General features: G+C 27.0%; 3 protein-coding genes and 2 long non-coding RNA genes across 9 annotated transcripts; 2 read left to right on the top strand and 3 right to left on the bottom strand.

Moving 5' to 3' along the window:
• Positions 1–707: 707 nt before the first annotated feature.
• On the bottom strand, positions 708–2,112 carry LOC125385744. The gene is made up of 2 exons (XR_007225324.1): positions 1,988–2,112; positions 708–1,825 (listed from the first exon to the last, which is right to left on the bottom strand). It is a non-coding gene; the product is annotated as an uncharacterized LOC125385744 (long non-coding RNA).
• LOC100645398 (bifunctional 3'-phosphoadenosine 5'-phosphosulfate synthase) lies at positions 1,581–6,705 on the top strand. Of its 3 annotated transcripts, XM_048409122.1 has the most exons (8): positions 1,705–1,778; positions 2,392–2,461; positions 3,197–3,282; positions 3,369–4,172; positions 4,265–4,699; positions 4,784–4,993; positions 5,703–5,985; positions 6,133–6,705. In XM_048409122.1, the coding sequence occupies exons 3-8, from the start codon at positions 3,247–3,249 to the stop codon at positions 6,225–6,227; spliced, it is 1,863 nt and encodes a 620-aa protein (XP_048265079.1). In that variant the 5' UTR covers positions 1,705–1,778; positions 2,392–2,461; positions 3,197–3,246; the 3' UTR covers positions 6,228–6,705. The 3 variants fall into 3 exon arrangements, with proteins under 3 accessions (XP_048265080.1, XP_012175405.2, XP_048265079.1); XM_012320015.3 differs by lacking the exon at positions 2,392–2,461 and having other exon boundaries at positions 1,588–1,778; XM_048409123.1 differs by lacking the exons at positions 2,392–2,461; positions 6,133–6,705 and having other exon boundaries at positions 1,581–1,778; positions 5,308–5,780.
• A 2,461-nt stretch (positions 6,706–9,166) lies between these two features.
• Positions 9,167–14,543, bottom strand: LOC100645276. The gene is made up of 3 exons (XM_012320014.3): positions 13,714–14,543; positions 9,629–13,624; positions 9,167–9,551 (listed from the first exon to the last, which is right to left on the bottom strand). The coding sequence occupies exons 2-3, from the start codon at positions 13,571–13,573 to the stop codon at positions 9,258–9,260; spliced, it is 4,239 nt and encodes a 1,412-aa protein (XP_012175404.3). The 5' UTR covers positions 13,574–13,624; positions 13,714–14,543; the 3' UTR covers positions 9,167–9,257.
• A 3-nt stretch (positions 14,544–14,546) lies between these two features.
• LOC125385747 lies at positions 14,547–15,715 on the top strand. The gene is made up of 2 exons (XR_007225332.1): positions 14,547–14,677; positions 14,736–15,715. It is a non-coding gene; the product is annotated as an uncharacterized LOC125385747 (long non-coding RNA).
• Positions 15,716–16,581: 866 nt separating this feature from the next.
• On the bottom strand, positions 16,582–20,756 carry LOC100645511 (inositol-3-phosphate synthase 1-B). 3 transcript variants are annotated; one of them, XM_048409127.1, is made up of 8 exons: positions 20,318–20,455; positions 19,270–19,441; positions 19,027–19,199; positions 18,665–18,950; positions 18,312–18,566; positions 17,960–18,202; positions 17,769–17,877; positions 16,582–17,665 (listed from the first exon to the last, which is right to left on the bottom strand). In XM_048409127.1, the coding sequence occupies exons 3-8, from the start codon at positions 19,134–19,136 to the stop codon at positions 17,280–17,282; spliced, it is 1,389 nt and encodes a 462-aa protein (XP_048265084.1). In that variant the 5' UTR covers positions 19,137–19,199; positions 19,270–19,441; positions 20,318–20,455; the 3' UTR covers positions 16,582–17,279. The 3 variants fall into 3 exon arrangements, with proteins under 3 accessions (XP_048265084.1, XP_048265083.1, XP_003403362.1); XM_048409126.1 differs by lacking the exon at positions 19,270–19,441 and having other exon boundaries at positions 20,318–20,756; XM_003403314.4 differs by lacking the exon at positions 19,270–19,441 and having other exon boundaries at positions 18,665–18,932; positions 20,318–20,751.
• Positions 20,757–20,775: the final 19 nt, after the last annotated feature.

Raw genomic sequence — 20,775 nt, forward strand, 5'->3', positions numbered from 1 at the left:
CTGACAAATTAATCGTATTAATTTGTTACAAAAATTATATACAAAATTATATAAATAATACTTTTACGTAGACAAATAATTAAGTTTTATGCATGTCCTTTAAAGAAAAAAAAAAGTAACTTTATTTCATACTTATTTACCAAAGTGACTGTTTATATCCTTGTGACCTATGAATAGAAAGTATAACACAAATAGTATTATAGCAGCAGACATACAAAAGACATAAATTTACTTTCAATAATAAATGTTTTTTATGTGTCTATTTTCATTATATAAATAAAATATTAGGAATAAATATATAGAAATATATTATAATCATAATAAAATTAAAGAAGTAAAAGAATGGAGAAAATAGTATCTAATACATTTTCCAAGATGATAAAAAGTGCAATAAAAATGAAAATACTTCTTGTACATAAGATTTATGTGTTTCAACTATAGTTGAATATATATAATATATATATATAGAGAGAGAGAGATATATTATCTTTAAAAGATAAAAATGATACTATATCAAAAAATAAGTAATATTAAAAATTTACAGTTTTTCATAATATAATATAAATAATTATGTATATGTAATTGTTAAGAAAGAAACAATCCATTTTATTATATCAATTTTTTTTGTACTTTCATAGGATGAATAAATGCTTGAAAGGATTAAGGATATGATCTTATTTAGAACATAATGAAGGAAGAAATGAATATTTTGCAGCAGAAATTAATAATATTATTGAGACACTTCATACAATGGTTGTTAAATCATATTCTTCAGATATTCTTTTATGTTGAAAATTCTTTGTTTTTAATCTATACAAATTTTCATGATAGCAAATCAAAATGTACACTGTGGGATTATATAGACGACATTTTTATATCAATTGAACAACCTATGTATTCTGCAACTATGAAATGTAATCCAAGAAACGTATGAAATATTAATGCAAAAGTATATTGCTCTCCTAATCATACAAACACATTACACATGTATATAGAACACATAATAGATAAGATGTCTAATAAAATAAGATATAACATTAAAATAAAAAACAATCACTATAATATAGATTATAATCTACATTTAATGTTATCTTTAAAATCCTGTTTCAATAGATTTTTACTTGTATGTTATATTTAACTGTATTTCACATTTAATTTTTATGAGATTTTAAACATTTATTTTTTAACAAAACATTGGGTACATAATAAAGTGCTATTGATAGTGTTTCTGCCTGTTTAATATTTTCCTAGATAGAACTAGGAAAAATATAGGTAATAATCAGAGTTTTTGGAGATTTTTGTACATTTACGGAAAATTTAAAGGTACATAGAGTACGCACAATATACAAAAATATATAAGATATCCAAAGTAGAGTACTCATTATAATTTTTAATAATTAAAACGAATCTCCATTTAAAGCCTATTTCTTTAGCCGCGCTCATAAATATGTACAGTTTAATTATGAAACATTGTCACATAATTTCACATTTTACAAAGTTTCATGAAACTTTTAATAATTCCAATATATTTTTAATTGTTTAAAATAATAATGAACGTGAATTATTCTATGTTACATGTGATTAAGAGATAGTATAGTATATATTAAAATTATTAATTGATGCACCATCTGTTGAAGCGCTAGTATCTCAAACTGGTTTTATAGATATGTATATAGCATAGTAGCGTATGCAGTACCGTTACAGATTACAGACTTGCAGGTTACAGCTTGGCTTACGGCCACGTTACAGCGTGGTTCGTTCTGTGCATTGCTGTCACGGTATATATTTTTCATTGTTAATTATAAATATTTCCTATTAATGACGGCTGTTTGAAAACGTGTAATTATTATAATACAATTAAAATTTGATACTTTGACAATTAAAAGATAATTATTTTTTATTAAATACTTATTAAAATTATATCTTTCACTTGATCGATTTGCCACGTATAGTATATAAGTGCATACATAAATACAGGGAGTCTCACCTGAAATTACCATCTTGATTTTTGTCATTATTATTATTCGCAGCGGGAAATGATTTGACGGGATGGTTTCGAAGGGTGCATGTTCTGATGCTATTAGTTTTTTATAGGCGTCAAGGGCTTAGAATGATCAACTTTGATTTCTTAAATGGAATCATGTATTTTTTAATCCAGTAATCGACGCAATTCATCATTCCTTACGCAAGAATAAATAAATTTATACTAAAAAAAAACATTAAATTAGGAGATATTTTAACTTTAATTTGTCAAATTTAATGTATGAGACAAAGATGACGTAAACATAACAATACCGTTTTGCGTCTATCCTTTCTTCACCAACAAAAAAATTAATAATATCAATATATGGACCCATCGAAATAATTCAGCTTTCATCCAAATATTTCTAGCTGCGAATGATAATAATGAAATAAAAAAGGCTCCGTATACAAAATTAAAGCTAGTAAAGACATAATAAAGGTATTGTACCAGTTAATATTCATTCGCGATTTTATCTCATACTGCATTCCATCCAACGTATCAGAATTTCATCTTTACTTTTACTGCTATATTTTACATTTTGATTCCTAACAACAATAGTTTTATGATGCCATAGAATACTTCTTCCATCGGTTTAAAGATTAACATTTGCCTGCAATAACCATGGAAATGGGATTTTCCCTTTTCACTTTTTATATCCAATATGTATTGTCCAAGTCAGAATGATTTATAAGGGTTTATTCCTTGCTACGGTTACTGGCTAAGACTTGTGAAATTTCTCGTGTAGGATATTATAAATTTCTCAATAGGATATATTATGTACCATACATTCTAAGCCTGAGAGCGAAAGTACGGTTAGTTTGATGGTTCGACGGTTGGAGTGGTCAGTTCCACCCCCTAAAAGTGAAATATCTAATTATGTAAAATTGACTAACCCCCTTGCAAATTCTGAAAATATTTGAACAAACAATCCGCGTGTTTTACGCTAATATATCTCATACAAGATGTCTTACGATAATCTTTTGGACAAGTTGTCCTCAGTCGTCAGTCGTCAAACGCTACTGTTAATGTTACTCATATCGTTGCTTTTCAAACACTCACTTCGGTACCTTCAAAACATTCATTTCAATACCTCCAATCTTCAAATATTCTCAAACTTTCTTATACCTTCATACATATTCATATATCGTATCTCATTTGGTGGTTATATTAAAGTTTCAGTGCTAATTGTTGACCAGTCTCATCGCGATCGCGTTAGAACAGTTATGTCAAACGAAATCCCAAATAAACGTCTGATGACAGTACGTATAAACCTGATGAAATACATTTCATCTTAATACTTTTTAATAAACTTTATCAATCTTATATAAAGAATCTTTTTTATTAGAGTTGTAGCAATGTATTGGAGCAAGCACATCATGTATCAAGAGCAAAACGTGGACAAGCAATGGGAAGCATAAGAGGTTTTCGAGGCTGTACAGTTTGGTTAACAGGCCTTTCTGGTGCTGGGAAAACTTCAATAGCTTTCCAAGTTGAGGCAATTTTAATTGATCATGGAATTGCTGCTTATGGACTTGATGGAGATAACGTAAGAAGTGGTTTAAACCACAACCTTGGCTTTACCAAGGAAGATAGAAAAGAAAACATAAGGAGGGTTGCAGAAGTAGCTAAATTATTTGCTGATAGTGGACAAATTTGTTTATGTAGTTTTGTATCACCATTTGAAGAGGATAGACAGATGGCAAGACAAATTCATAAAATGTCTGATCTTCCATTTTTTGAAGTTTTTGTTGATACACCACTTAATGTATGTGAAGCAAGAGATACCAAAGGATTATATAAAAAGGCACGTCAAGGAGCAATCAAAGGCTTTACTGGAATAGATCAAATGTATGAAAGACCAGTAAATCCTGATTTAGTGGTAGTCACTGAAAACTGTACTCCAGAGGAATCAGCTGCAACTGTTATTGATCTTCTGGAGAAACAGCATATTATACCTGTACTTCAAAAACCTGCAACGTCAATACGGGAGTTATTCATTCCAGAATCGCGAATATCTTCTGCCAAAACAGAAGCTGCTACGCTTCAGAACTTAGAAATTAATGAAATTGATGTGCAATGGCTCCAGGTTTTAGCAGAAGGTTGGGCTGCACCTCTTACCGGTTTCATGAGAGAACACCAATATCTGCAGGTATATATACAACATACATATATATTAACATGAAATACAACAATGCTGTTAAAAACTCAATTCTTGTTATTAGAAGCGTAAAATATTTTTAGACTCAACATCTAAAATGCCTCCGTGAAGGTGACAGAGAAATTAATCAATCTGTTCCAATAGTCCTTGCAATACATACAAAAGATAAAGAACGTTTGAATGGACTTTCGTCTTTTACATTGAGATACAAAAACAAAGCTCTAGCAATATTACGTAGGCCTGAATTTTATTATCACAGAAAAGAAGAAAGATGTGGTTGGCAATTTGGTACTAACAATTTAGGCCACCCATATGTAAAGATGATTCATGAATCTGGAGATTGGTTAGTAGGTGGTGATATAGAAGTTATTGAGAGAATTAAATGGTATGATGGTTTGGATCAATACAGACTTACACCAAATGAAATTAGAACAAAATGCAAAAAGATGAAGGCTGACGCTGTCTTTGCATTCCAGCTTCGAAATCCTGTACATATGGGTCATGCATTATTAATGCAAGTAAGTTCATTTATTTATTTATTATTTACGACAGAATTTATGTAAAATATTTTATGTATAAGTATGTTATATTTGTATTTCTAGGACACTAAAAAACGTTTATTAGAAGAAAGAGGATTTAAAAATCCTATTTTATTGTTACATCCTCTAGGTGGTTGGACGAAGGATGATGATGTACCACTACAGACAAGGATTCTGCAACATGAAGCTGTACTTAGTGAAGGGGTTTTAGATCCTCACTCAACATTATTAGCAATTTTTCCAAGCCCTATGATGTATGCTGGGCCAGTTGAGGTAAATTTTGATTATGGACGTATTTTCATTTGTTACATAATTATAATGAAAATAAGATATGACAGTCATATATAATATAAATAGTGTCTATAATACTTTTTTCTATATTACATTTTGATCTTTAGTAGCAAATGTTGTTAAAATTAGTGATTTTTCATGTATAAACATAGTTACATTATTGATCTTGTGATAAATACTATGTTTATAAGTTTATTTCTATTTGTGCTACGTAAAGTTCATATTTCATATAGTTATAGTTTAAACCTAGTAACTGAAGTAGCTATCATATATGTTTACTTTTTATATTATATTAGGTCATCTCATAAATAATGCAGTTCTTCTAAAAATTGAATTTGAAGCAAGAAGTTGAAGTAAAAAGAAGAATAAAAAACTTAATAAAAAAAGTGGCAAAGAGTTCTAGAAAACGAAGAAAAATATATGACTAATTAATTACTTATAGATATATTAATTACCGAAAAATGTTATTATTTATAAAATTACCTAATATATGTAAAACGAAACTAAAAGTAAAAACTAGAATAAAGGAACTTTATAACAAGTTTTTAAATGTTTTACTCAAAAATTTTGCATTACTGTTATAAGGTTTCAAGACTTCATTGACTCTTTAAGAAATACATACTATATTCTAATGACATATTAGAATCTTTCTAGTGTTATTTCATTTCATGTTCATCTTATACATTATTAGGTACAATGGCATGCAAAGGCAAGAATGAACGCTGGTGCTAACTTTTATATTGTTGGAAGAGATCCTGCTGGCATAGTACATCCTAACAAAAATGCAACACCTGATGGAAATCTTTATGATCCTACTCATGGAGCCCGAGTTCTCTTACTAGCTCGAGGCTTACAATCGCTAGAAATCATACCGTTTAAAGTTGCAGCATATGATAAAAAATATAAAAAAATGTCCTTCTTTGATGAGAAACGAAAAGAAGATTTTGAATTTATATCAGGGACGAAAATGCGTTGTATGTATAATATACTCTTATCTGTGTATTACATATTTTTATAACTTATAAAATATCTTAATATATATAATTTTATATAATACTAAAACGTGAAAAATTTGATTTATTAAAAAAACACAAGTTTAATATTTAAAATATTTGTTATAGGTTTAGCAAAAGCAGGTGAAAATCCACCTGATGGTTTTATGTCACCTAAAGCATGGTTTGTTCTTGCACAATATTATCAAAACCTAGAAAAGTAAATATTTAGTGCAAAAATCGCTAGAAATTATTAACACTTTAGAATGAAGTGTTTATAGAGTAAAATTAGTGTTTCAAATATTGGAAAAAAATGAGTAAAGAATATTAATACCTGATGTAGTATTAATATCATTATACATTTATATATTTGTACATTTTAATTGTACAGCACAGCGATTTCTGCATTTATCTGTTTTAGATAAGTTAATATCTTTTTGCATTTATTTTTAAAATGTATGTATATATATATGTATATCCCTTAATTTTATTTTATGTAAATATAAAATTCAATTACATTTTTCACAAAAATTTTATAAAAATATATATGATACAAATGTGATCTTTTATTGTATCTATTTTAAGAAGTGTATATTATATCATGTCTAAAAAGAAATTTGTATAATTTAAATGTAAATTTAACAGCTATTTATATATGATAAAAATATACAAACACTTGCAAATGTTTTATGTACAAAAGTATTTGACACTCAAATTCTTTTATTGCCACCATAAAATATTAGTTTAATTTACAAATAAAAATTTGATAATATAGGAAAATAAATAAAAGTTAAAATTGTACAAGATGAGATGTTCGAGTACATAACTTATTGTAATTGTACGATAAGTAAAACTGCGCTTATCGTAAAAATTTAAATAATTATACGATATATTACAAATGGTCGTAATGATGATTTCTTTAATGTAATGTGTATAAAAATATATAAAAATCGTATATAATAAATTTCACTTGTAATTTTGCAACAATAAAGAAACAAAATTTTATTATTAAAAATGTCTAATTTACCGTAATATAAGAAAGTATTGTTATAAAACAAGGCAAACATTACTTTTAACTAGAATATGGATTTTTATGCAAATTCATATTTTTGAGAACATAATTGAAGAAGTAGAAACTTGGTGAAAAATTGTTTTATCTACCAAATGTTATAGAAAACATTATATTTTGAATACTTTACACATTCTTTCACAGTATGAGCATTTTGTACAATTTTGCATTACCAAATTTTGTATAAATGCATAAAAATCTACAATATACTTACAACATAAGTAAACATTACTTATATTTAAAATATATTTGAATTAACATTTGAGCATTCATTGCACAATACATCCAATTCTATAATATAATTTCTGCTTTAAACATACAAAGTTATGTTAGAAATATACATCATATATTGGAAAAATCTTCGTCAAGAAGTTGTTGCACAACTTCCTAATGAGAATTGAAATGGTGAAATGTATTTTAGAGATGCAGGTGAAACAAGACAAGTAAATAATTAAGCAATAAGAAATACGTTTTGATAATTCAGCTAGAAAGATCTATTTTAGATAAAAACGAATTTGGAATAGGAAATTATGTCGCAAATGAACGAAAATGCAATGCTATTAGAAGATCTATAACTAAATATACACCCGTGCAAGAGAATAAACCAGTTACAAAAGATATTAATCTGAAACACAGAAAATAAACGATAAATTCTAAAATCGGGAAAAGAACTGTGAGAAGAAGAAAATTTAATTGCAGAAGCGGATGAACTTGAGAAAGAGCTCAGCACAGTAAAATAAACTTTTACCTTCATTAAAGAAATTTATCCAAAAATTACTTTTACAAGAGCAAATGCAGGTTGAGGCTAAAAAAACGGAGCTTCCATTACGTCTGAGCGAATATTAATCTATTGGAATTTCTGATGGATCAATTGCTCTAAAACGCGAATTAAATTAACTGTAATAAGTAAAATAGTCTTAAAAGCAGAAGAAGGGCAGTTCAGATCTAAATTGCATGTTGCATTAACTAATTAAAATCTTATATTTTATTAAAGAATTATGAAGATACCAAAAATTTTGGTCATGCATGTTATCCGTTTCCAAGGAACAGCTAAATAAATTAGTGAATAGATTACGAAAATAGATAATCCTTATAAAAAACCTGATGAATGTCTTAGATCATCCAAGAAGTTAAGGCTAAATGATTCTAAATAATTCTAGCTTAAATAGTGATGGAACTGATACTGCTCCAATTAGTCTATATAAATGAAGAAAATTAAACAAATAAGAACAATAACCGACAAGTAAGTTCATGATATAATATAAATAATTATGTATAATGTAATAATTAAGAGAAAGACAATCCATTTTATTATATCAATTATTTTTATACTTTTTTAGGATGAATAAAAACTTAAAAGAATTAAGGACAGAATTTTACTTAAATCATAATGAAGGAAAAAATATCTTGCAAAAAAATTAATAATACTATTAAAACACTTCATACAGTGGTTGAAAAAATCACTGGAAAAAATCATTTGATAATGTTTTCTTAATTTACTATAATTTATAATTATAGAACGCATGATTTTTTTTAACAAAAATATTGCTGATCCTTTTACAAATTAAGAAATGGAGAACTTACGAAATAATACCAATAAATAGAAAATAAAGTATTAATAAGCAGAAAACAAAAAATAAATGAATTTGTATTATGAACAATTTATATATAGACATGTGGTTATGAGCAACATCAATTTTATTAATCTTGAAAGTTTGTATTATCAAGTAAAATACTTATTCATCTTTTAGATTTGTACAAAATACTTTATATATCATACTACAGATATTTTTATTTACTATTTATAGTTAAACAAAAATTTTGTATTGTAAAGCACTAAGAAGAGATAAAATTTGTTATATTATCCTTTTTACAGTTTTAAATTGATTTTAATAAGTATTTTCACACAGTAAATTAATTTTACAAAACTATTATTTCGATAGCAAATAGCTATTTTGACCTTTAGGTACATAATATCCTAGTGTAGTGAAACCTATATATGTATATTAAAAGGAAATACACATTTTAGAACATGCTGAAATTGGGTCTATAGGAATGTGATTTAGCCCCTACTTATTTATACCAAATAAACAGTTCTTTTTTAAATGTATAATTACCACAATAAAACTTTAAAAATTATTTCTTTATACAAAGCATATCGCAAATATAAAATGCGAAATTGAATTCAATTATTATACATAATGGATGCAGTAGCTAAATTGACCTCTGTATTTGCATCAGATAAATCAGGTAAAGATAACATCACTGGAATCACTTGTATTTTCCCTGAATCATCTTCTTGTTGCAAGTGAACTACAGCACCTGATTGTAATATTTCATTTGTCATTATTTCATCTGCCATAATTTCTGTAGGTTCAATGTTATCTGCAGTTACTTCTTCTGTGTAAACTGTTGTGTCTTCCATATTCATTATAACTTCTGCTGCATCAGAAGCTTCTCTGGATGTCTCTTCATATTCCTGAGAAATAACATGTATATAAAAAATAAGGATCTAATGTAATAAAAAATAATATAGAACTATAAAATTATGTTTACCTGTTCATATACTTGTTCATATTCTTCTGTTATTTCTTGTTCTTCAAATTTAATCTGTTCTTCTTCAAATTTAACTATTTGTTCTTCTTCAAACTTAACTATTTGTTCTTCTTCAAATTGTTGATCTGTCTGTTCTTGATATTCACTTTCAGGAACTTGACACTTTATATTATTTAAACTTTCGTGTTCAGAACAAGAAGAATCTTCTAATAGTTTAGGTTTACTATTTCGACTAAGTATTATCCTTTTAAATCCAGATCCTCCTAAGCTTTCATGTCGTCTTTCATGTTTATTTTTATCACCTAAATATTTAAAACGTTGCCTACATACACTGCAAGAATATGGTCGTTCATTTGTATGAGTTCTTTCATGACATACAAGTGCACTAACTTGTTTACATCTCCAAGGACAATATCTACACTGTAAAGGTCTTTCATCGCTGTGCCTATTTTGTCGATGTTTAACCAACTGTATCTTAGTTTTCAATTTAAATCCACAGATTTCACAAGTATGTGGCCTATCTTCAGAATGAGATACCAAATGAGTTTTTAATCTGATTTGATTCACAAATCTCTTTGAACAATGTGGGCACGGTATAGTTCCTTCTAATCTGTTATGTGTGACCATCATATGATGTCTTAACCTCACTTCAGAAATAAATGTTAATTCACAATCTAAACATTTCATAGGATCTTTCTCCATATGTGTGTTTTTAATGTGCGTTCTCAAAATCATTTCTGTTTTGAATGTCTTACTACAACGATAACATGATGCCCTTCTTTTTTCTGGTGTCCCATCTAACCCTTCCTTCACACCAGGAAGTGTTTCATTGTGTATATGAGACATATGCCACTCTAATGATCTAGTTGAAATCATTGATCTATTACATATATGACAAGTGTATTGTCTACCATCTTTATGAACTCGGTTCCTATGTATAACAAGTGTTGAATGATTTGGAAACTTTTCACCACATACTTGACATGAACATTCTTTTAATCCTCTACTATCGGTCTTCTCATGTACTCTCATGTGTAACCTTAAACCATCTCTTCTATTAAATCCAACACCACAAGTATCACATCGATATTGACGTTGATCTTCATGAATTCTTACATGTTGCTTTAAAGTTGAACTATTTTTAAACATTTTGTCACAGTGTGGACACTGAATAGTATATGCTTTATGAGTATGCATGTGTTTAGAAAGGCTATAAAATGGTACTAATTTATGGCAAACTGGGCATTCTCTCTTATTACTTACAGGTTGATGTTTACGTATTCTATGATGTCTAAGACTTGCAGGATTTTTAAAATCAGCTCCACAGTCCTCACACAAATAGGCTCTTAAAGTTGTGTGTACAGATTTCAAATGAAAGCTAAGTTTTTGTTTGAATGCAAACTTTTTAGGACACTTTGTACATTGATATATTTTCTCCCAATTCATGTGTTGTGTTTTGACATGTTGATCCAATGTTCCTTGATGTTTAAACTTTTCACCACATACATCACATAATTGTCCATACTCATTATCACAATGTTTTTGTTCATGCTGACGCTTTTTTCCTTTTGATTCTAACTTCTCGCCACACTGTTTACATAGTAATTTTTTTGTACAATCATGATTTCGTTTTGCTTTATTTGTTGGAAATTCTTCCATGCAATCTTCACAAAAATGCATAATTTTATAATCATGTGATCTCAAATGTTCTTCAAGAACTTCTTTAGAAGCAAATGTTTCTGGACAATAATCACATTCTAAATAATGTTCTTCTGGAATATAATCTGCTGGTTGACTCTCATCTATTAAGTCAGGTAAGTTGTTTTTAAGGACTGCATTATTTCTGTCTTCATAAAGAGAAATAATATCCTCATCTTTTAATCTTGTAATTACAATTTTACGTTGTTTTAAATAATCTTGAAAGTCTTGCAAATTTTTTTTTTTTTCCCCTAAAATTCTTGCTAACTTCTCAATATTTCCTTCTGTATAAGATTCATCAAGTTCTTTTTGAAGATATTCTTTCTTCTTTTTCGCTTCTTCCCATTTCAATTTAAGCTTTGCTAAATGTGATAAATATTCTTCAGTATTTATATAAGTTTTTTCATTTGTAGACTTTTTCTTGGCCGATTCTGCAATTTCTATAGCATCATCTTCAATTGTAATAGTTGCATTAAATTCACTATCATCTTTATTAAAATGTATGTTTACAGCAGAATCATTTTCTATATGTGTAAAAGATCTTTGATTATCTTGACTTTCATTACGTTTAAAGTGACGAGATTCCTCAAATTTTGGAGGTGCAACAATATTGGCATGCCCGCCTAATACTTTTTCTCGCTTTTTCTTGTATTCTTCTATTTGTTCTTCTATAATCTGCTCTCTTATTTCTAACTTTTTTGTTCGTTCTGGAAATAAATCTTTTTCTTTTGTAACTAATGTTTCATATCGTTTTAAAATCTTATCCATTGGTTTAATGTCAAAATTCTTTTTCCCTATAGGTTTATCTTCTTTCTTCTCTAATGGTTTATCCATTTTTTTTACTTTTACTAACAATATTTCATTCGGTTTAGATCCTTTCACAGTAACATACATGATGCCATCCTCTTGATTACTATTAAGGTTCAAAGAATTGTTTACATCGAGTTTTTGTACTTTTAAGTCTTTATGACTTTTATCAGAAATATTTGTCTGGTAAATATTTTCATCAGTTTCTTCTGTAGATTCTTTTTTAGACTGTAATAATAACCTGCGTTTTAATATGTTTGGTTGTTTTGAACATTCTTTTGTACTTTCAGAATTATTGACGCTGCGTGGTTCAGTAGACTGATTATTACATTCTGTGTCCCCTATTTTAATGTATGTTCTCATACATTCATAATTATACGTTGTTTGGCTAATTTCAGTACTTTTATTATCTGAAATTAGATTATTATCAGAAACAATAGCTGATTGTGAACATTGTTTTATATTTTCTTTCTGTTGAATATGTCGTCTTTTTGCACTTGGTATTTCTACTTCATCATCAGACTCTGCAACATCAGAACTATCAGGTTGAAAAGGAGGATCATCTGGATCAAATTCTTCTATTGATTCATTATCATCACTATTTTGGAGGACAGTGGTGTCTTCAAAAATTCCAGGTTCAACCTTACTTTCTGATTCTTTATGATCTGTACAAAGTTCCTTATCATTCATAATATTTTCATTATCTTTTAACGAAAAAATTGCAGATATTTTTGGTACAGAAGTATATTCTTTACTTGTAGATGGATTTTTTGTATCACACTCAACAGCATTTTCTATCTGTTTTTCAAAACTTCCTACAGGCTGCATTTTATTTAATTCTGCATTTTTTGTCGCTGTATCTGTGAGAGTAATATGAATAGATCTTAATTTAACTTCTGCTTTTTTAATTTGCATAAAAAATTTGTAACTCATTTTTAAGTCACAAATACAATCCATACACATTTGAGTTGATAAACTATCATATGGATTTATTTCTTCTAAATGCTTAATTTGTTGACTTAATCTCATTTGATTACCTTTTTCACTAAAAATATCAACTAACGGAAGTTTCAAACCAGCACAAGTCCTACAATACTTTCTTAATTCCTGTTTTATTTGTTCTGATATTGATAGTTTTTTTTGCGCAGATACTTTATTGTGCAAAGAAATTTTAGTTAATTCATTTAAACTATTTGCATCATGAGTCAACAATTTTACACGCGGTGTAATTTTTTTTAATTCATTAATATCTTTAATCTGACCGAATATTTCTTTATTCGATACTAATCCAGTTTTGTTTGATTTACATGTTGTTTTAACATCACTGTCACATACATTTAGGATATTACTAGCAGTATGCTGAATACTATGTAATTTTACTTCACTATAATTATGATCCTTGTTTTTAACTTCAGTGTGCTGCATCTTTGACCTATTCATTTAAAGTTTTCCCATTGTATTTTAGATGTGTATTTACAAAGTTTGTATAATCTAAAAAAAAAGCGATAAGTTAATCAAATCAAATATATACATTTGTAACAGTTCATACAAAATAACATAAATAAACATATCTGATTTACCTTTTATGTAAAAATGAAAATTATCCTTTCTGTAACATTACTTGTGCATGTTGTGTTTATGATACTATTATTTCTTCTTTAATTTTGTACAAAATAATGACACATAGCACATCCCATTATTATAAGTTTGTTGATTTATAAAAAGTTTGTAAAAATTAGTTTAACTAACTAATATATATTGTTGTTACTTATAGAACGCTGTAGTTATTGATATTTTCAAACTCTTGAAGTTTATGTTTTCTCTTACGAAATTGAAAGTACCTTCGATTCCCTCTTTCAAAAAAGATTGTTTTTTTTTATTATCACCATAAGACAAATATAAAATTACATTTTCATAATCACAGGTATTCATTTTTCATTCAAAATTGAGGTTAAGTGAATATAATCATAAGGAGCATATGAGCACTCCCACATTTAAACATAACGTAAACGTAATCGGTGTGTATTATACCAATTTTTAAATTCGTTAATTTTACCTTATAATACTCGTTATCGGGAAGAGTAATAATGTAATTCAAAAGTCTTTCCAAACTTTGACTAATATAATTTCTTCGTAATGATATCCAGATGGCGCAACTTAATGGCGCCTGTGGCGTTATGTTATTTTCGGCCTACGCAACAGACATTCTACAGTTCCGAAATTCATGACTAGCTTTCAATAGCCATAGAATATTTTCGTATACATTACTCTGTAACATATTACGAAGATCCGTCATAGATTACGATCCGAGAGATGCAAGTTTCATGAAAAGAATCGATTAATCTACGCGCACTTTGAAAGGGAAATTTATGCCACGTTCAACTGTCGTCTTCTGAATTCCTTTACCGAAGCTGTGACGTTGTTATGTTTGTAATGGCCGCGATTCTATTATTCTATCTTCCCTATACAAAATATTAAATGAGAAAAATTCAATTTAATAATTAGCATATAATATCAAGTATATTAAGATAAAATATAGAACAAGTAAGTAAAATTTTTATCATTTTAATTCAATTTAGCAAAAATACTTTTTTATGTGCAGGTAGTGTACTGCGCACTTGCTTACTATGAAACCGCGAACAATTCAATTGACTACATAAAAAATTTCACGTTTTTCCTTTTTTTAAAAGTAAAATATTTTTAATATAATTAAGCTGTGTATTTTTATGTAAACGCATATTTTTAGGGATGTAATTAAAAAAGCAGAACCTCGGTAAAAAATTATTTTACATATCAAATATTATAGAAAGTATTGTATTTTGGATTTTATATATTTTTTTATATTATGTGCATTCTGTATAATTTTGTATTTTTAAATTTTTTATAAATGCAGAAAAATCTGCAGTCTACTTATAATTCAGTGTAAATTATTAAATATTTTATTGAAATGTCTTTATACCTAAATAACTTTTAATTTGTCATGGAAAATGTCGCATATAATAATTTTTGATGTATTATCATGTACATTAATGCTTTATGTCAAAGATAATTATTAATTTAAACGATTTAAAAATACCTTTATAATGCTCTAGATTGAATTTATTTTCCATTTATTTAAATTATCCCTTATTTTGCGTATGAATTTTCTATATTTTAATTACTTAGTTAAAGCTTCAAACATTTTTTTTATTTTAATATAATATTGTAAAAATTATATGTAAAAATCTTAAGAAAAATTGTACGTAAAAAGGTAAGAAATGATATAAAAATTATTTCATGCAAAAGAAACGAATGGTGGGGCAGTTTGAAAAGAAAAGAAGCTTTGGAAAATTATTTCAATCAGATGAGTTTTAAATCAAGCAGTCGAATTACATTCATGTAGAAAAATCACGAATATTTATTATTTCTTCATGATTGATTGCTAAATATATTCTTTATTTTATATTGAAAGTCAGTCCATTCTATGTTCATTTGCATAATTCTTTCTCTGTAAAAATGTACTGAGAGAAAAATAAAACTCAAACCCAAAACTTCTGAATAATAGCGAGCAATTTAGTCAGTATTTTTGATCTTTTTTAAGCTGTAATATGTTAAAAAGGGCTATTTAAGTAAGCAAAATGTCACGAAAAATATCTTGCAGCCAATTATAAATATATTTAATTTTATTTTAGAACTAAACCTAAATCTAACTTCTATGAAACAAAAATCCCAGAAAATTTCGGTTTTTTATTTCATGATTTTAAACTTAACCCTAACCTACGTAAATATATGTATTGTGTTGGGGAAAATTCGACGATTCAAATTGATCAATTATTGTACATACAATAGTATACAACAATTTCTGATCAGAATGAGTTTTTAGTAGCTTTATACATATTCTAAAAGCAAATAAAAAAATATTAAACAATATTAGGTATAAAGATATAAGTAAAAGAAAATGGTATAATACATAAACATTGTTGTATAGTTGTATAATGATACTTAAAATTCTTTAAAATATCGTTTATGAAATATAAAGCAAAAATCTATCTTGATCTGAAATTTTTGCACGTCGCTGTATATATTTAACAAGCAGAGTTAACAAAGAATAAAGAAAAATTCGAATATGAAAAATAAAATACAAAAAACGATAATTTTTTTAAAAAGTTGTACATATTAAATTTACATAAACAAGAAAAATCCTATTCATTCGTAGGAAGAATTGTTGATAAAATTGAAATGATTATGCACAAAAATGTACAGATTAAAAATAAAGGAAAATAATATAACAAAAAAGATCACACATATAATCTTCTAATAATCGTATATAAATAAAAATAAGGATTGGAAAGCTGGAAAAATAAAATATTAATATTATCATATAAAAAGTATTTATTTGGTAGTTGTAATGTTAAAAGGGAAGTTAAGAAATTCTGATACTATGAGAAAATTTAAATAAATAAATTGTGTATTTTTTCATGACTATTTATTCTTAAATGCATTATAACACATAAACAGATTGGTAAATGTATTATTAACACTGATTCTTCATTCATAAACATAATATATGTATATCTAAAAACAATAAGGGTATTTTTACAGTGAAGAGTCATATCAACATCAAAAAAAATCACAATATTTCTGACAATGAAATTGAACATTAAGCTACAAAAAACAAAGACATAAACAGTAAATTATTGACAGGAATTTTTAGACAAAACTACACTAAGTTTTGTGTATGAAATTAAACCCCATCTTTATTTAAAAATAACTTTTTTATTACTCAAAATGATGTTTTTAATTTGTTGTGTTTAAAAAATATATATAACAATTGTATATTGTAGAATATCATGAATGCAAACATTCTCATGTATCAAATACCATGATTTATAGGTTTAGAATCTATGGTTTTTATAAAACTTTTATAGCATTTGTCATTAATCAACAATAATGATTACATTTTGCATCTAATAATACAAATCTTGTAATAAAGATTTGTGTAGATATATAAAAATATTGTTCAGATACTAATAGATTTCATTTTGTAAGCAGTACAGGTTTTGGAACATTGAATTTTTTACTGTTTTCTTAAATTATTCTTTGATAATACTGTTTGCTTCCCTTTTGCAAATAATACCCTTACTTTAAAACATGTAATATTTTTCCTTTAAATTTTTACTTGGTTTTTGAAATTAACTTTGTGTTCGAGTAAAATATTATTTTCGGGAGGTAACGCAAGACAAGCTCTTAAGATATTTTCGATTGCTGATCGTTGTCTGAACAATGCATTTACAATTGGTGTTCCTTGAGGAACTAATGGTGCTTTGCAAAGATAAGAAAGTATAGAAAGTACACTGTGAAATCCAGTGAACTCATCTTTGGTATTAGCTACTTTGAATGTAATACGCGAACAAATTTCTGCTAAAAGAACCAGATCCAAAATAATTGGGCTAGCCAATAAAGAATCCTCACATGTATTGTGTATTACAATCGTATTGTGTCCTCCAAGTAATATTTCTGATGTATATTCATCCATCGCCCGTTTACTATCACCTAATAAAGAATTAAATAACAATCCTATATTCTGAATAGTAAATGGATAGTAAATAATATATAATATCTAATGGAATAAATATATATATTTTTTAATACATACCAACATATGGAACATATTTAATAACAACACAATGATCTGGCTTTTCTCCAGGTTGGTAAAGAATTTTATTTGATTGCACCATATCATCTACAACATTGCTTTTTGAAATCTAAAAACAGAATTATATTAGAATATTAATATTATAAATATATATTATACAAAATTAGATATTTTCTTTTTCAACAAAATACCTCTTTTGAACGAAATTGTTGAGGAGCAGATAAATTATAACCATCATTATTTCCAAGATGGTTATAACTAACAATTGATACTGGCTTAATACCAGCTGAGACTAGAAAATCTACAAGTACAGACTTTAATTTTGTTTGCCCAGATTTAAAATCATCGCCACTAATGAATGTTTTATGTTGCTCTGCTAATTCCATTGCTCCTGGTACGAAAGTATTTTGAGGTGATCCATTTATATATGTACACTGAAGCAGTAACATATACACAATATTAACAAATTTTGCTATTAATAATAAAAAGAATATTAATAATTTCAATTTAAAAATAATATAGTACTAAATATATTTTACTCACTCCTTCCAAAGCAGCTGCAACAGCAAACACTGTACTTGGACTAATTTCTGAATGACCTTCGTTAATAGCATTTAATAAATTTTCTGCTGTATCATTTACACCTGGAATTATCTCTGAAAATCGTTCTGTGTTGGCAGTCCATAATATAATCACTTGATCCAAATTCTTTGTAGTTTTAAATTCTGTAATGTCTTTTCTAAGTTGTTCCAATTGTTCGAATTTTGTACCATAAATAATGTTATTTGCTCTTTTTTCCTAAAAGTTAAAAAATATAATTTAGATTTCTTCTTAATATCCAAGTAAATAATAGATAAATATTTAAGGAAAAAGAAAAATTTTATTAAAAGAATTACCTGATTGGATGCAATAAAGTCAGGATAATACATGCTTTTTCTTGGTTTCATATGCATCATGTGTGGTACTAATTGCTTTTGTAAATTAATGTCCAAAACTTCCGCACGTTGCATAGCATCAGCTAAGTTCATATTTGAAATATCCCAGCCATCAATTTCAATATCATCTGGATTTACCATTGGAAGCATCCAAGACATGGGAACATATACCTCTTCTTTGTTTCCTTTGCCTAATCTGATGGTAGATGCTTGAGTTAAGGAACCATACCTAAAATTTAAATAAAAGCTTTATATAATTATTATCTCACTTAAGAAGAAGAATTTAAAAATTCTTTACATTATTATTAAATTATCATAATTACCAATTTGCTTTTTGAATGCCATTCTTTGTTTCCCATGTCAACCTAAGTTTATTTGCTAATAATGCTGCGGTAATAGTGGTACCATTATTTCCACCCCATCCTACCAACATTAATCCAAGTTTTGGAACTTTCAGTTGTGTTCTAATTAATAGGTTTGTTGTTACAGGTGTTACCTATTACAATAAATTCATGTTTATATTCTGTAATATATTACTTTCAGACATTTAAAATAAATAATATTACACGTAGTAATTGTTAATATTTGTATCCAAGGTTTTTTCTACTAGTACACGAGTGATGTACAATACAGGAACCTTTATTTTTTTCAAAAATTGAAAAATTCATTTCCAAAATTAAAATCATAGGGTTTGAGCAGCTGTTCATTTTTTTTAATTATTATATTTGTTCCTTCCCCCTAAAAAAGAATTTTTTAATACAAAATTTGTAAGTTGAATATTTATACAATTTTTCTAAAAAAAAACCTTTCAACCTTAAATGTATTCATCAAATTAAATATCAGAGCCGTTTTTTTGATAACAGCAATTTATTTATTTATTACAGCAATTTATTTATATAATTTTTACGAAATTTATAGTTTAAAAGAGACATTTAAAAGCTATATTAAGATATAAGATCTTTTTCTATTTATGTGTATTGTTATTTTCATATATTAAATGCATAGTGAAATTCTATAGTTGATGTTTCATTGCGTATGCATAATAATTACAATAAGGAATGAGTAAATATCACTAAGGGCGGGTATTTTCGAAGCTTCTCTTACTACCATGCTACATCTTACCATATCTTATTTAATGTATAAAACTATTATGAAATGAACATTTATAGAATATAATAATTCATCATAAAGTCCTTTGAGAAATGAATTTTCATAATGAAGAATTGCTTTGTATAATTTTTTTTTTTTTTTTTTTTTGAGAAAGGAAAAGAACAAGTATGAATAAGTTAATACACATCATTTCAACAGTTTTGAAATTCTTTTTATATCTCCCATATACTTTACAAAAAATAATTTTTTTGTTTAAAATTAAATTCGATTATAATCTCTTAAATTTAGTAACAACCTGCTAAACATTATTGATCGGATTTATCACTGAATATAAAAATATAGAAAATCATTTTTTTCTTATTTTATAATCTTTTTCTCATAATATTCTATTTTAATAATTTGGTAACTATCGTAACAAAAAGGAATATTTTTTTAAATAGAAAGAAAGAATTATAAGAAAAAAGTAAGAGGTATATTATATTATAATATTCTGGGTATGCTTACCGTATAATTCCCACTGTTGTCTTCCGTAACATTCGTTGTTTGATACTCGTACTGTGCTTCGATATAGTCTTCTGTGTATTTCACCTTCGGCGATTCAACGCGAATTTTCAAAGCCATTTTAGTTGTTATTTAAATTTTTACACTGATGATAATAGTCTTGAATTAGCTTTGCGGCAAATTCACAAAAAATGTACTTCCACAGGAATATTGGTTCAAGGATTATAGATTGATTGAAGGATTATACTCTAGATTTAATATCAAAAGATATATATATATATATAAATTAACAATTGATGTATAATCGCTTTTTATTAATCACCATGCAACAAGTGATATATGTATATGTATATTTATATATCCGCGATAAAGAAAATAAAGGAAGAAATTCGTAGGCAAAGCGAACGTAAATGATACTCGAAGGTGAATATCCAAAACGTCGTGTTCGTAGCTGAAACGTA

This window comes from Bombus terrestris, chromosome 10 (assembly GCF_910591885.1).
Source record: "Bombus terrestris chromosome 10, iyBomTerr1.2, whole genome shotgun sequence".
NCBI lineage: Eukaryota > Metazoa > Arthropoda > Insecta > Hymenoptera > Apidae > Bombus > Bombus terrestris.

Bases quoted from the DNA above. Each gene is read 5' to 3' on its own strand.
- LOC100645398 (XM_012320015.3), top strand. From the start codon at position 1,688: ATGCAGTACCGTTACAGATTACAGACTTGCAGGTTACAGCTTGGCTTA. The intron at 4,700-4,783 runs GTAAGTTCATTT...TTGTATTTCTAG, and splicing joins GTCATGCATTATTAATGCAA to GACACTAAAAAACGTTTATT. The intron at 4,994-5,702 runs GTAAATTTTGAT...ATACATTATTAG, and splicing joins TGTATGCTGGGCCAGTTGAG to GTACAATGGCATGCAAAGGC.
- LOC100645276 (XM_012320014.3), bottom strand. From the start codon at position 13,573: ATGAATAGGTCAAAGATGCAGCACACTGAAGTTAAAAACAAGGATCAT. The intron at 9,552-9,628 runs GTAAACATAATT...GTTATTTCTCAG, and splicing joins ATGAACAAGTATATGAACAG to GAATATGAAGAGACATCCAG.
- LOC100645511 (XM_048409126.1), bottom strand. From the start codon at position 20,434: ATGGCTTTGAAAATTCGCGTTGAATCGCCGAAGGTGAAATACACAGAA. The intron at 18,951-19,026 runs GTAATTATGATA...AATTATATAAAG, and splicing joins GGCATTCAAAAAGCAAATTG to CTTTTATTTAAATTTTAGGT. The intron at 17,666-17,768 runs GTATGTATTAAA...ATTCTTTATTAG, and splicing joins TAAATATGTTCCATATGTTG to GTGATAGTAAACGGGCGATG.